Source organism: Sinocyclocheilus grahami, unplaced genomic scaffold, assembly GCF_001515645.1.
Source record: "Sinocyclocheilus grahami isolate Dianchi unplaced genomic scaffold, SAMN03320097.WGS_v1.1 scaffold697.1, whole genome shotgun sequence".
NCBI classification, from domain to species: domain Eukaryota; kingdom Metazoa; phylum Chordata; class Actinopteri; order Cypriniformes; family Cyprinidae; genus Sinocyclocheilus; species Sinocyclocheilus grahami.
In genome coordinates this window covers 288,626-305,528 of record NW_015505876.1, presented here as the reverse complement: position 1 = coordinate 305,528, position 16,903 = coordinate 288,626, and the positions used below count along the sequence as shown (strand labels likewise).

The 16,903-nt window shown below is 36.4% G+C and overlaps 1 protein-coding gene across 12 annotated transcripts in view; it reads right to left on the bottom strand.

The window, feature by feature from the left end:
- Positions 1–16,903, bottom strand: part of LOC107559761 (focal adhesion kinase 1-like) — a 95,176-nt gene that overhangs the window by 26,265 nt on the left and 52,008 nt on the right. For 8 of the 12 annotated variants that reach the window (XM_016243708.1, XM_016243710.1, XM_016243711.1 and 5 more), the window contains 9 exons: positions 15,505–15,559; positions 9,746–9,886; positions 8,742–8,819; positions 8,353–8,460; positions 6,706–6,823; positions 6,396–6,426; positions 4,798–4,862; positions 2,542–2,559; positions 1,927–1,983 (listed from right to left, as the gene is read on the bottom strand). In XM_016243708.1, coding sequence (XP_016099194.1) covers positions 1,927–1,983; positions 2,542–2,559; positions 4,798–4,862; positions 6,396–6,426; positions 6,706–6,823; positions 8,353–8,460; positions 8,742–8,819; positions 9,746–9,886; positions 15,505–15,559 — 671 coding nt within the window. The remainder of the gene's footprint in view (positions 1–1,926; positions 1,984–2,541; positions 2,560–4,797; positions 4,863–6,395; positions 6,427–6,705; positions 6,824–8,352; positions 8,461–8,741; positions 8,820–9,745; positions 9,887–15,504; positions 15,560–16,903) is intronic. The other 4 variants (XM_016243703.1, XM_016243704.1, XM_016243706.1 and 1 more) reach the window with 1 other exon arrangement.

The following is a 16,903-nucleotide window of genomic DNA, read 5'->3' as shown; positions in this document are numbered from 1 at the left end:
CTGTAGTAAACGCAAAACAATGGCATACACGGATAATGACTAATAAAACTATCTTTTTACTAGCGGACAACTACTGCCTTGAAGACTCGAACACAGCCGTTTGTGATTCTTAATTTGAGCCCACGAGCATGCGCGTGTGAAGTGCGGATGCCGATGCGGGAGAGGTGGGTCTGACTCCGGGCTACTTTTACACTGTTGCCGTGGGTTATAATGCAAGTTAGCGGTTCTAAATTCACATTAAACCACAGCTTCATGGGTTTTTTGCTTTAATTAATTTATATTTTTTTTGCTGGTATTGGTATATTTTGCATGCTAGTTATAGGAATCGATCCCTTGACGTGATTGGTTATTGGTTTGTGACGTAGCAAACCCAGGGCTGTTTCAAACCGTATTTCTGGGTCAGCCTTTGGGAAACTACAGTTTTAAGGAGAAAATACTCCGCAATGATGTTGATTAATAGATTGGCACATGGTTTGTCTAAAAGCATATTAAAAGCACCATATAGACAAATAAACAACATAAAAAAACTTGATTTTCACTACAGGGGGACTTTAACATTTTTGGCTTTAGAAGACTTTTAATGTAGTGCATGAGTCATATCAACTACTTTTTTGTTCTTTAGGAGTTTGACACCCAGCTAACAAAAATATGCTCCAAGAATGTTTTTCTAATGTTCCCAATAAGTTATGAAGATGTTATTTCTGAATCTTCTCAGAACGTTCAAAATGTCATTTTTTTTTCTTTCTATGTTTTAAAAATCTTTTCCTGGTTAAGTGAGCATTCGATTTCATAAATTTTAGAAACATTATCGGAATGTTACTTTTGAATGTTCTCTGAACATTCTGAAAGTAGTCACATTTAAAAAAAATGTCAGACGAATGTCCAACCAAAACGTTTCAGCAAAACGTTCCATGAACAATGCATGTTACTTTTGAATGTTCTCTGAACATTCTGAAAGTAGTCACATTTTAAAAAAATGTCAGACGAATGTCCAACCAAAACGTTTCAGCAAAACGTTCCATGAACAATGCATAAAAAAATGTTTTTGTGCTATTGTTTTGAGAACATTATTAAAGACCAGATAACTCTGAACGAATGTTCTATTAATGTTACTTGAGAGAACCTTGCCAGAACGTTCTGAGAGCATTTTCTGTTAGCTGGGCAGCCACTGGAAACCATCGGCTTTCATTGAACGGAAAAGAGCAGCATGAACATTCTGCTAAACATCTGCTTTTGTGCTGCACGCTAGAAAACCATGCAGGTCAAGGGACGACATGACGGTGAGTAAATGATGACCATTTTTGTCATGAAACTGTCTTGAAGAGACTCATATAACACACACATTGAGTCGGTGTGTGTTCAGAATCCTGTGATTGTTTGTAAAGTCACACACTCGTGCATGTTAGAGTGCAGTCGCTGACTCACACACACTCACTAAATCAGGACACATCACAGACGTCCAGTGTGTTTATATAAAGCTAATTCACATTCAACTCCAAACCCTAAAAGAAAATGGGCATTTTTATAGATGAGTAATACTTTATGAATCCTTGAAACATCCCCGAAGCAAATATGTCAGATTGAGTTCAATCCAAACACGTGCATGCTTTAAAAAAAAAAAAAAAGAAAGAAAGAAATTCCCTCTGCATCTGAATTGCGCCCAAATATGACCTGATTTATTTCATATATGATGAATCGAGCCTTCTAAAGCACAACACAAACTGAGTTTCCAGAGAGAATATTCCAGAGCTGGATACTTAAAATTTCATTTGCTGCCACATCAACAAACCAAACGAGCCAGACAGGGGAAAAAAAAAAAAGTCAGGATTTGGCTCCGAAAACCGTACGGATTTGGACAGAAACATCGGGATCCCGGAAGATGGCAGTTACACACACTTAAAAGGCGGCACGAGCGAGGGTACTTACTAGAGGGCATGGTGTAGGTGTCCTCCTCATCTATGATCTCTGCATAGTCGTCTGTTTCTGCAGGGAGACAGAAGCAGCAGCGGTCAGTATCTCACACACACTGGCCAAAATAACGCCCACTCGGTCACTACACCACCCCAAACACACGGAACCTTCCACTACACAAACTAGAGCCGGTCAACCAGCCAAGAAATCCCTCCATGAAGACACACACACTCAAACTCAAGTGCACTTCTCTCTTTTAAACTCTCTGAACTCCATCTGAGTGTCTGTCTGACCAGCCAATCAGAGAGCGGCTCTGTGGTCGAGCTCGAGAAAGACGAGGGGAAGGAAGTGACTCTTTCGTCTTCATGCAAAACAGATTTAGTCCAGCATTTTTTTTTTTGGGGAGAGGTCACTCGCTTCTCTAAATAATGCACCTTTAAAGTGCCCTGCGAGGAATGCAGGGAGCAAAAGAGACTCCAAGTGCACTTAAAGTGAAGGAGACTCACATTTACACACTACAACTAAACTACAATCTACGCGAGATTGACTAGATTCCAGTAACTTTCCAAATGCACACAGAGCAGAGAGCTAGTCTGAGGAAAGAAATGAAGATTGCAAGTCAGACATTACCATCTCCGCTAAGATCTTCTGCAGGTCCATGCAAAGAACGGAGAAGAGAGGAGCAGAGAGGAGAAAAGTTAATTCATCAGCAGACATGAAAACACACGTTCCTCATCAATTTGAAGCGGTTAACTGGTTTGTGTGAGCAGCTCCTGCAGTAAATGTGTTTTGTTCATGCTGTTCTGGGAGTCATTAGTGCGGGTTATATTGGGTTAGATGTGCTGCAGGAATGTGTGGGATGAGATTCAATTGGGACGTGGACACACATCTGCCTGGATTGTTCTGCCGCGGGTCTAATTCAGTGCGTTTGACATGGAAAAAGCTCTGATCTTATTTGGAGGCAGGTTTATACGTCTAATGTATTTAGACAATAAATAAATACAAAGTCTCGCAAAAACTGTCAAAAGTTAAGTATTTCATCACTAAATCAATAGAAAAAAAAACCCATATATTTTGCATAAAGAAAATTGGCTGTACTGTAATGTAAAATATATTACATAATTTTAATATATTAAATATTCTCATATTATTTTAAACAAAAAAAACTGTCAAAAGTTAAGTATTTCATCACTAAATCAATAGAAAAAACCCCCCATATATTTTGCATAAAGAAAATTGGCTGTACTGTAATGTAAAATATATTACATAATTTTAATATATTAAATATTCTCATATTATTTTAAACAAAAAACAACACACACACACACACACACACACACACACACATACACACATATATAAAACAATTAAAACAATTTATTATTAAACTGTAAAGTAAATTAAGAAAATCCTAAAATAATTTTTGTTTATGCAAAATATAATTTCTCATATATATATATGTATATATATATACATATTTTATTTTATTTTTATTTTTTGCAGTGATAAGAAGTTACTGGGAATGTGTTTATATTGGCATAAATACTTTCAAAAAGCAAATTAACAACAAAAAAAATCCTAAAATAATATTTGTTTATGCAAATATAATATCAAATATAAAACATAAAAATTTTTTCACATTGCAGATGTTTAATTGAATGAATAATTTCAAAAAGCCAAATAAGCAAACAATATTATATAAACTATATATATATAAATATCCATATTATAATATTCATTATAAACATTTTATAAATAAATTATGTTTAAAAACCATAAAAGGAATGTGATTTGATTGTCAAGGAGGTAGAAACTAACATAACTCAAAATCACATCTACACTTCCAGCTCGATGAAAATAAACAAAACTGATTTGCTGAGAAGGTGTCAGAGCACTTATAACACACGGGAAACAGCTGATATATGCTGACATGTGTTTAGGGTGGAGAGCAGGTGAGGGTTAGTGTTGAAACACACACACAGGAACAGCATGTACCCTTAGGAGGAGAATCATGGGAACAGAGGACAAACGGAAGGAGAAAGCGCCGAGCTTTAGCAGCTTTGGTGGGCGTCTGAACCACAGAGTCTTCAGTGAAGAACGACAGATGGACAGAGAAAGAGAGTGAAGCAAAGCAAGCGAATATGGCAGGAGGAATGGAGACGCAATAAACATATTTATCTTCCATATCCGTGACAAAACATTTCAGCCTGACAAACCACACGCGATCTGTGGCGCTCAGACTTTCACTATCAGCTCAATTCACACACATGTGCTGTTTGTTATTTTAGCACTTGATTCACTAAATGAATTATGCAACTCAGGTGCAAATCAGTACAAACACATCCAGAAACGAGTGCAATAACATCAAAAATGAAGCATGTCTGCATTGAGAAGAATGAAATTGACTTCATTTAAATATGCATACTGTCTTCAGAAAGTGGCTTTAGATTATAGTTTATGCTGGAAATCGTAAACCGCTTATAAATAGCAGACACGTTCATGAGCATGAAACATCTAAAATATACAAGTGACGACGAGCTCTAAATGTGTGCAGATGTTGCAGAAACCAGCCCAACATCTTGAAGACATCAAATAGACATCCTTTAGAGATGTTGCGAAACCACATTCACTATGCATTTGATTGTAATGAATAGCATCACTATTACTATTAGTCATACTCAGTGATCTGAACAAACCTAAGTATTAAACTTCACGTGTAATTCATGCAGCCTGCTGCTGTAACTTTCATAAGTGAGCTGAAACTGGAACTGATGGACAATAAAACAGGTGAAAGTCCCTCAGACTTATGCTGAACAAATGTCTTGGCTATTAAGCATGCAGAGTTGACAGATCCTCAAGAAACCTGATAAATCAGAGATGTCTCACCTGAAACAGAGATGGCACGAACTCCTGCCCGGATCCCCTCCAGCCGCTTCTCGTTGTTGGCAAGTCTGTGGAGAAATTATTTCATTAACAAACAAACCGGTGATTATTGTTGTTTTCATGCACACAAGACATTATTATCCAATGGCTCACGTGAACATGGGAACTTCTGGATGTGTGTGTTTTTTTGGTACCAGGTGCAAATATGCATGCTAACTTAATAATCAAAATTATACTAAAATGTTTGTATGTACTAAATGCAACATGATGCAGAATTGAAACTTTAGTTAGCCCTCAATCAGAACATTGCAACATGGTATTTACTATTTTTAAGCCTGGGAAAAATCATGAAATCATAAAATATTAAAATACAATAAAATATATTAAAACATTATTTAAATATAATGCAATATTATATATTATGTTACATATTACATTTAGAAAATTTTCAAATATATGTAATATTAAAAAAAAAAATCTAATTTAAAATATATACATTTCTAATTAAACATTATATAAAAATAAATCAAAAAAGTTATACAACATTGTTTACTGATATTTTTTTTTAATGTTTTATATAATTATATACTTCTGATTTTAAATTAGTCAAATGATGCTCTTTAGGAAACTTCATGGACAAACAAATGTAAAAGCTACACACACGCACGCACATTGCACGCGCATGCACACGCACACACACATACACACACACACACACACACACACACACACACACACACACACACACACACACACACACACACATACACATACACACACACACACACATACACACACATACATATATATGAACATTTTATATAATAATATAACTTTTTCTCTCCAGACTTGATATTAGTCTAATGATGCCCTTTAGGACAAACGTCATGGACAAAAATTAAATAAAATAATAATAATAATTAAATTTAATTAAAATAAATTAAAAAATATTAAGTTATAAAACATTTTATATATTTATATTAAGATTGAATATAATAATATACTTTTTTCCACTCTAGACTTTCTAATGATGCTCTTTAAAAAAATTAATGGTCAAAAAAATTAAATAAAATTAAAATGATTTAAAAAATATTAAAGGTTATAAAACATTTTATATATTAATATTAATATTGAATATAATAATATACTTTTTTCCACTCTAGACTTTCTAATGATGCTCTTTAAAAAAATTAATGGTCAAAAAAATTAAATAAAATTAAAATGATTAAAAAAATATTAAAGGTTATAAAACATTTTATATATTAATATTAATACTGACTATAATAATAAAACTTTTTTTTCACTCCAGACTTTCTAATGATGCTCTTTAAAGAAAATGAATGGACAAAAATAAATAAATAAATAAAACTGATTTTAAAAATATTTAAAACAAATTTTTTTCATAATATACTTTTTTTACTTCATGGGCAAAAAAAATGCATTAAAACCATCATCAACAAAACCATATATTGAATGTTTGATGTATCACCCAGCTCAGCTTTGATGGTGTTTAAGCCTTAACTGCTGCTCAAACCTCCTCGAAATGAACGTCAGTTTATTAAACTGCTCATGAACACCAGTGAAGTGAATTTATGACTCACTTTGGAATGGATGGAAGAGCTCTTTCCCCCTCTGTAGGACAGAAAAACACACAGCACCAGCTTATGAATCAAACAGGAGAACACGACTCACCCAGACACTACATTACCAAGAACCGCATTTCATACTTTACTACAAGTGGACTTATTTTCAATATATATGTCTTTCTATTTGAGTCTTGCTGAGGCAAACAGCTGTGCTGCTTCGTGCTGAGATGCATTCCACTCAATGCATCCCATTCAAGCTAATTCTGCGGTTCACTGCCTCTGTACTCCGAACATCCCACAATGCAGCAGTGTGAGGCAGACGTACCTTTCTGAGGTCTGACGATGAAGGACTGGCTGACGGCGTTGAGCAGGCGACAGTAGCCGTCGATGAGGTCGGCCATGTTCTCAGCGGTGGCGAAGAACGGCGTGCTGATCGTGAGAGGCTACGAGAAAGAAACCAGACTCACAATGAGCCATTATCAGCAACAGCAGCCTCATAATGACGTCAAGCTACAACACAGACCAGCTGTACTGACCAAAAACACGCCCACAACTGCCCTCAAACACGCCCATAACTGAAGACACGCCCACAACTGCACTCAAACACGCCCACAACTGCCCTCAAACATGCCTATAACTGAAGACACGCCCACAACTGCACTCAAACACGCCCACAACTGCCCTCAAACATGCCTATAACTGAAGACACGCCCACAACTGCCCTCAAACACGCCCACAACTGCACTCAAACACGCCCACAACTGAAGACACGCCCACAAATGCCCTCAAACATGCCCACAACAGTGCTTCCTTTGACTCCAGCTGTGATAATGCTGTCTAGATTAAATGTGATGAGATAAAAAATATTTTGTTGTGTACGCAGTCTAGCCCAGTTCCCAAACAAATAACTCTTATGAGCCAGATCTTTAACGAATTGGTCAAGAAGACTTACGATCTCACAAGTTAACAGTTGAAATCTGTGTTATTTTAGTATTATTGACATACTATTTTAGTATTTATCAATATTTAGAACTAGTTTTTATTATCATATTTTCTGTTATCTATTTTTGTTAGTTAAATCATATAATAACGAATATAAAATGACAATATTTCTATTTAGCTTTAATTTTATTTCAGTTTTAGTTCTAGTAATTTGAATACTTCAATTTAAGCTTATTTTAGTTCAGTTAGTTGACAAGGCAACATTTCCAACTTATTGTTAACGTTCTTTTATATATACATTTTTATTTTCTTATTTTTATATTTTTCAGTTTTCCTGAATTAAATTAGTAATTTTGTTATGTGCTTTGTTATTTTTATTAGTTAAAAAAAAACTTCTCTTTAGCTTTAATTTATTTTCATTTCTGTTTTAGTTTTAGTAATTTTAGTACTTAACTGAAACTTATTATTTTATACCCAAGTAAGTTGGCAAGGCAACATTTCTTTTCTTTCATTTTTATATATTTCATGTTTTCTTCTTGTATTTTTATTAGTAGTTTATATATATCTGTTTAGCTTTATTTTCTTTATTTGTGTTTTAGTTGTAGTCATTTCAGTACTTCAACTTTTTTTTCAGTTTATGAAAACATGTTTAATCTAATATTTATATTTAGTTTTATTTCACCGACCAAAAACGTTATAGTCTTAGTGAATAATAACACCACTGGTTTGAAAAAGTCTAAGGAATCCACCACAGCGTCTAAATCCAGGTAAAAATGGCTCCTAAACGACAGACAATCAGAAAGAGAAAAAAAGACTGACAAAGTACAGACAAAACCCAAAATAACAGTGATGCACTGAAAGTAGAACGCCGTCAGCGCAGGGTTGAGCTGGATCTACACCCTCCTGAGTCACACATCTCTAATTAAACACTAGATCCTACAATCAAAATCATTTACTTTTGAGCTGAAACTCCAAAGTTTTCTCAGAGAACCACGGCTGATCATGATCTTTAAACTGCAGTGTGGTTTACCTCAGCGGCTCCTGCCACGTCCAGCTGCAAGACGCCCTTCCTCTCCTTCTCCTCCACGCACGAGTAATGGATGCTCTGCACCTGCGTGAAGTTGGCCAGATGTGTCGGCTGAAAAAAAAACACATTAGACACATTAGTCATGCATCACACGACAGAGCGACTAATGGGACAGACAAGCTTTACAATTAAGACATTTCTCCTTATAAACTTCAAAAATCAGCCAATCAGCAAACAAGATCATTTGTGGTTTAATTTCAGTTAGGATTTTGGACCAATGAGATTTCACTGTGGGCGGAGCTACTCATAAATAGAACCAAGCAACTGACCCAAACAACTGGGATTAATGTAAAATAGATGCTTGTTGCTATGGTGATTTCAGTATGCGTTACCGTGGAACCCTTGTCTGTCAGGTAACTGATTCCCTCCTCTGGACCGATAGCGAGATCCACTGATATGACCCAACTCGACTGAGACGGACAGAGAGAGAGGAGCGTTAATGACAGGATTTGACTGCACACTGAATTAAGATTTAAGCATAAAACAATAAATCATTAAGGGTTTGCAGGGTCAAAAATTAACAAAAAATAACTAGTTGTTGGGTAATTTGATAAAGGCTCCCTAATTTTATCTAGAAATATTGCTTTCATTATAACACCAAAATGAAAATATGCCAAACAAATCATGATGTAATATATAATGTATAATATAGTATATTATAGACTAAAGTTTGGGGTCGGTAAGGTCATAAGAAGCCTCTTCTGCTCACCAAGGCTGCGTTTATTTAATCAAAAATACAGTAAAAACATTAAAATTTTGAAATATTATTGCGATTCAAAACAGCTGTTTTCTATGTGAATATCTGTTAAAATGTAATTTATTTCTGTGATGCACAGCTGTATTTTCAGCATCATTGCTCCAGTCTTCAGTGTCACATGATCTTCAGAAATCATTCTAATATGCTGATTTGCTGCTCGAGAAACATTTCTGATTAATATCAATGTTTGAAAACAGTTGTGCTGCTTTATATTTTTATGGAAACTGTGATACATTTTTGTTTTTCAGGATTCTTTGATGAATAGAAAGTTCAAAAGAAGAGCATTTATTTGAAATGGAAATATTTTATAACATTATAAATATCTTTACAGTCACTTTTGATCAATTTAATGCATCACTGCTGAATAAAACTGTTTATTTCCTTCAAAAAGAAATCTTACTGACCCCAAACTTTTGAACAGTAGCATACAGTATGCAGTATAATGTAAAATACAGTTTAATGAACAGTAAATAATATTTTTGGTCAGGTAATCCTTCATTCTGAACCCTGAGTCAGTAAAAGACCACCAGGGGGCACTAAAGCCCAGTGATTCCCCACAGCAGGGGTGACCCGACTTACCCCCAGAGCACATCGAAAGCACTCTTTGTCGAATCTGTAGACGGGGGCCAGGATCTCAAAAAACTTCAGTATGCTCTGCTCGTCGTTCAGGTTGGCGAACTGCTTAAACGTCTGTTGGATCTGTTTCCTCAGCGTTTTGGCCTGAAACACAGAGAGAAAGAGCAGCGTTACACCTCACACTGATTACAAACACCAGCAGGACTCCAGTTAAGCCCCATATGAGCAATACTAGATAAAAAATTACTCCAATAACATCACATGTGACACTGGACCACAAAACCAGTCATAAGGGTCCATTTTTTGAAATGGAGATTTATACAACATCTGAAAGCTGAACAAATAAGCTTTCCATTGATGTATGGTTTTGTTAGGATCGGACAATATTTGGTCGAGATACAACTATTTGAAAATCTGGAATCTGAGGGTGCAAAAAAATCTAAATATTGAAAAAATCATCTTTAAAGTTGTCCAAATGAAGATCTTAGCAATGCATATTACTAATCAAAAATTAAGTTTGAATATATTTACAGTAGGACATTTACAAAATATCTTCATGGAACATGATCTTTACTTAATATCCTAATGATTTTTGGCATAAAAGAAAAATCAATAATTTTGTCCCATACAATGTATTTTTGGCTATTGCTACAAATATCCCCCAGCGACTTAACACTGCTTTTGTGCTGCAGGGTCACATATTGATTTACAGCACTGGTGTCACTGGGTGCTATAAAGATAAGCATAAAATATCTATTTAAAAAGCTCTTCAAACCAGTGTTTTAATTTAAGTCAAGTCAAATCCAGTTCGTTTGTACAGCGCTTTTCACTAAACATATCAGCGTTTTTATAGTTAACTAAAACTGAAACCATTAAAAAATAAAAGACAAACACTTAAACGTATTTTATTTCAGTCAATTGCCAAGGAAACATTTCTCATTTTTATTTAACGATATAATAAAATAACAAAAAAGACTGCATTTTTCATTTTTTCCCCAACATTTTCTTTTGAAAATATATAAATAAAACCTTTAATAGCATCTCAGTGATACTAAAATAACAGTTTCAAAGCAGCTTTACAGAAAATCATGATGCTAACTGGGCTGCACGATTATAACAAAAATCATAATTGTCGATCATTAATTATGATGATCACAATTGACACTGAATGAAGTTTATACCATTGTTTGAAGCAACCGATGAAAATAAACTAAGATAAATTTATAAGTTTGTTCAAAATCAATTCGTCCTTGGAGAAAATAAATGGGATTTTTACTTCCAGACCCTGACTACTGCACTCTATATTCAATTTCCCACTGAAGAACTACACTACCCATAATCCTGCAGACATATCCACCAATCAGAGAAGTCGCTCAATTTCAGTGGCCACACCAGTGAAGCAGTGCGAATTACATACTTGTGGCGATTTCCCTACACTCTCAAACTACTATATAATTAATCAAATAAGCTGAAAACACTAACTGAAAAACTTGTATTGCTTTTCTATAGCATTAAGCCTCAAATTAGAATTAAAACAGTGGAAAAAGAAAGAAAAGAACACATCTTAAGCACACAGAATAACATAAGTGGACTTTGAACGATTAATTGCCGCTTTCAACGATTACGTAATTGTGGCATCCGTAATTTTGTTCTTGAATTAAAAATTCGATTAATTGTGCAGCCCTAATACTAATGTTTATAATATCTTCATGCCTTACAGTCGCATTTAGCAGATTAGATGTTAGAGATTACTAGATTTTTCATGTTCTGAAGAACCAGTTAAGCATCAAAGTTTAAGAATGAGCAATAGTAAGTGTTCTTAGCGAACACAATAAATGTTTTATGCTAAAGTAAAATCACATCTATGTAGCATAACAAAATAATCCAGAATCAAAGCAGTAATTAGTGCTGACAGGTTCATTACAACCATCAAATTCAGCTGTCAGTCAAATGAGACGCGCTGCAGTGATCAATCTCTATCAGTTTCTCCTGCTCTCATCAAAATACACAAACGTTACACACGGCACGTGCTGTTAGAGATCATCTGAGCTCTGAAAGGCATTATGGGTATATATCCTAACAGCCTTCCAGACACAGACACACACAGATCATATCAAACATGTGAGCGGTCACATCAGAGGGGGCCGTCCAATCTTCCTGACAGGAAGTGCAGCCCCCGTATCTGAGCTTACATCTGTGGAGGAATGATGGGAAGGGTCTGACGGACCAAACAAGAGGCTGGAATGCTCTTCTTCTCTGTTATTACGACACGCCATTTCAAACCTTCACTTTGCATAACAGGGAGCCGTAGATAACAATGGGTAAAATGTTCTATTATTACATGCAAGATCACTGACAGCACAAAAATTTATTATTAAACCTAGTTGATAATTAATACTATTAATACTAAAGACGTGAATCAGACAAAACCTTATTAAACTTAACTTAAACTTATTATAAACTTATTTAAAATTAAAAGAAAAATGATTAAAGATATAATAATAAAAAATTAAGAATAACAACAACAACAATAATAATGAAGTAAAAATAAAGAAAAAACAACAATAAATTAATAAATCTATAAATTATGGTATACCTAATCATCATTTATGTCTCTTTACTGCATGACACTTCAAATATCGTCTCTAAAACATCTGAATATTAATCTCTCTCATCTATTATCTATTCTGGTTTCTCCTCGTTTGCCATAAAGGTGGCATATTATGCCCCTTTTTACAATATGTAATATAAGTCTCTGGTGTCCCCAGAATGCGTCTGTGAAGTTTCAGCTCAAAATACTCCACAGATCATTTATTATATGATTTTGAAAATGCCTATTTTGAGTGAAAGCAGAAAAAAGCTGTTTTTCGGGCCTGTGTCTTTAAATGTAAATGAGCTGCTGCTCCCCGCCCCCTTTTCTAGAATAGAGCTGCGCCTTTACAGCTCGGACCTGCTAAAAACATCTGTTATGGTTCTGATTATCATGTTAATGTTAAACGCGCTGAAATCATGCGTTTTATGCATTAGAGCTGGTACACCGGTGTCGCTTGCGAGATCAAAATGACGGCGCCTTGAGTGGAAGTTTACAGATTAAGGGGCGGTAATATTATAATGAGATCCTTTTGCCACGTCACCAAGGGAGCGAAATCAGACGCGCTCGTTTTCTCAGACGCTTGCAGAAAAACGCTTACCTAAACAAAGTTACTGGGTTAATCTTTTTCACGTTTCCTTGGTTGGTAGATGCACCGGGGACCTGATTATAGCACTTAAAACCCGGAAAAGTCAGATTTTCATGATATGTAAACTTTAAAAGAATATTGTCGCCATTTTATGCCATAATGTCTTTCCAAAACCATTTGTGGAAAATCAACGAATTGTGAAACTGAGGCTGCAGAGCTAAAAAAAAAAAAAAATTGCAAAAATGACCATATCATAAAAATATGATTTTGAGCAGCAAATCAGCATATTATTATGATTTCTGAAGGATCATGTGACACTGAAGACTGGAGTAATGATGCTGAAAATTCAGCTTTGATCACAGCAATAAATTACATTTTACAATATATTCACATAGAAAATACTTATTTTAAATAGTAATAATATTTCACAATTTTACAGTTTATACTGTATTTTAAATCAAATAAATACAGCCTTGTATAGTAAACAGCAGCTCATCAAGAAGTTTCCTTTTTTGCTCCAGCTAAAGAGTAATACAGGTTTGGAACGACATAAAGGTGAGTAGATAATGACAGGATTTTCATGTTTTGTCTGAACTGTCCCTTTAATAAGCCCCTTATGCTGTGAAAACAAACAGTATTGTTATTAAAATGATGACATGTGAGCTTGACTCAGTGAGGGCTGAATCTCATTTATGCGGTCAGTGACAGATGGCTGCGCTTTTAATTGAACCTCGTTTCTCTTCTAACACCATCAAAAGAGCTCTGCTTAAACACTGATGCTGGAAACTCTCGGAAATTACATTTACTAGGAAGTGCACAGATTAAACGTTATAACCGGCCAATGCATAATTAGCCTGTATAACCATTGGTATTTCATTAAAAAGAAGACCATGTTCTTGTTCTTAATGAGAAGTGGTTTTATTTCATTTTAACATAAAGGCATGTTGTGTGTCACTGCAGTTAAATCTGTCTCTATCATGATAGGCGGTGGAGGATGGCTCGATTTCTGGGGCAATGAAATAACGCCTCTGTCCCGCCCACGTGCACACCCATGTTTAAGGGTGACCCTCAGGGTCAGAGGACAAGCCCACTATTTTACTGAGCATCTGTCTGCAGGGGTGTGTGGGATTGTCTCAGTCGGTGAACACTATTCTTATAGCAGCTGCACACACTGACACCATCCAGCTTGACCATGTGATGAGTTTCCCTCACCTCACAACCATCATTGACAGTCACTATCAGGGTTATTATAGTTAACTAAAACTAAAGTGTGTTACTAAAATGAAAAAAAAAAAAACTTATATATACACAGTATATATAAGCCTTCACAATGGCCGCAGCGTGGAGCTGGCCGCAGGAAACCGGCGCAGCCCGCCTCCACCCCTGCCAAGCCCGTGAAGCGCCAGAGCAGGCGGCGTCCCTGAGACGGGCGATCCGGAGCTCTTGGATCCTGCTCTTCAGGAGATGGTGACTGCACCACTCCTTCCCCCGGAGGAGGGCCGGGTGGAGAATCTTATGTTCCCGTTTGTTTTTGTTCAACCCAGCCAGTGGTACCCAAAACTTCAATAAAAGAGCAGTTTCCTTTGCCTCCGGGTCCCAAGAGGGCGAGGACAGTGGTGCATGAGACCCAGTCTCCACACCGCCGTCCCCCTCTCCCTTCGCTAATGGGCAGCAGGGTTCAGTTCAAGGACGCTACGCCTCCTCACGAGCCCCCTGCCCAGCCGTGGAGCCAGGTAAGTCGCGCGCTGCGCACTCAGACCCCACCCTGGGACGCGCGGCCTTCCGGGTCGGGTCCCTGTGCTCCACTTCGCTGCCCCACCGCGGGTACGTCGGTGGTCTCCCTAGTCCCGCTAGTTCGGTCGCTGGGGGCCTGGTTACCGGAAGGAGCGGAAGTGTTCGACTGTGGCATAATAAAAGCTCCGCTGCTTTACCCCACATACGCACGACCGGAAGAAGTGGAAGCGTTTGACTGTGGCATAATAAAAGCTCTGCTGCTGTACCCCACATACGCACGTCCGGAAGGAGCGGAAGCGGTCGACTGTGGCATAATAAAAGCTCCGCTGCTTTACCCCACATACGCACGACCGGAAGCAGCGGAAGCGGTCGACTGTGGCATAATAAAAGCTCCGCTGCTTTACCCCACATACGCACGACCGGAAGCAGCGGAAGCGGTCGACTGTGGCATAATAAAAGCTCCGCTGCTTTACCCCACATACGCACGACCGGAAGCAGCGGAAGCGGTCGACTGTGGCATAATAAAAGCTCCGCTGCTTTCGAGCCGTGTGTCGCGCTCGTTCAGCGCCTCGTTTCGCTTCAACGGCTTTCAGCCTCACCCTGCTTCCTACTACTACGTTAATAAATCATTAGCTCATCCATGAACATGATTTCTGCCCAAGTCCCGTCGGATTGCATCAGCTGTGGGGATGAAGACCACAACTCCCATGATTCCACACTCAGTCACGGCGTCATCAAATTACGCCTTTGTCTCGTTGTTTATTTTGAATACGCACCCTCTAGTGGCGAAAATTACATATTGTGCCTTTAATAACCAATGTATTTGCAATAGAGAGCTTCAGCGCTCACCTTAACCGACTCCAACAAACTTTTGGGGAAGAACCGTCTAAGTCCAACGTCCTTTCTGCAAAACAGAGAAACAGAGCAGAAATCTGAGCACAGATGCAATGATGTCATTGCAAACTCAGAGACGGCCGAGAAAATGTATTTTAATTTAGACATTTGACAGAGGAGGAGCCCATCTGGTGAACTGATCTCACTCACACTCTCCAGCAACGAGTACAGATCTATAACCACATGACGAAGCTCTTGGACGAGCGAGATGACATGTGGACTCAATGAATCAACTTTTCCAAACATCATGAAAACACAAGCATCATTCAACAAAACCCTCACATACATGTGTAAAACATTATTCTAACAATGAAAATCGCATGTCATCTTCTACTGCGTTTATACAGACATGCTTTAAACAAAAAAATCAAAAAATCAAAAAATATGTACAAAATAAAGAATTAAACTTTGTCATGGTAATGCATTTCCAACCTCTCCTTTCTGCATTAATTTTGCATGCTTTGATGAGAACTAAATAAATGGAAGTGAAATAAAAGCTAGATTTTTTTTTTTTTTTACATAATTTATAACAAAAAGTCTTGAGGTTGATTTTTGTAAATATGTTAAAATCGTCATGTTAAAGTGGAAAAGCCATCTGACCTGTATCTTCTGGAGAAAGACGTGTCGTCTCTTAGAGCAGGACTGCAGATTTAAAGCCTAATAAAAGCCAGCAGTCCCTGATGATTGTTTCATCATTTCATCTAAATGAAAAGCGCTCCGGTTTGGCTTTGCTCAGCTTTAACCGCGTGGCGTCTCGCCAAAAACCAATTAATCCATGTTCATGGACCCTGAGAGCAGCACATCAGTCGATACTTTTAACTGCTGCGCTAAACCTTTAGTCCAGAGAGGTTAACGGACAAACAAACGCTGCCAGATACTCACGCGCTATTATGACTAATTCACATATTTTACAATAAAAGCACCAAGAACACAAATATAAGGGAACGATGTTATACAAATCCAACACAGTTTCTGCCCTATTCTATTGTTCAGAGAACTAAAACTAAGACTATTAAAAATAAAAAAATTAACTTATTTATAAATAAAATTATTTACTTAAATAACATATAATTTTTTAAAAATTAAATAATATAAATGATAACTGAAATAAAATATAAAGATTTATTTCATTTAAAAATAAATAACTAAAACTGAAATAAAAAATGTATTAAAAAAACTAAATAGATATATTTAAAAAAATAAAACTGAACATAATATAATAAATATACTGTACTTTTTCATAATATTATAGTATTAACTATTGGTCGATTAAGTATAATATTATTTATAGAAAACTGAACATAATATAATAAATGTACTATGCACTTTTCATAATATTATAGTATTAACTATT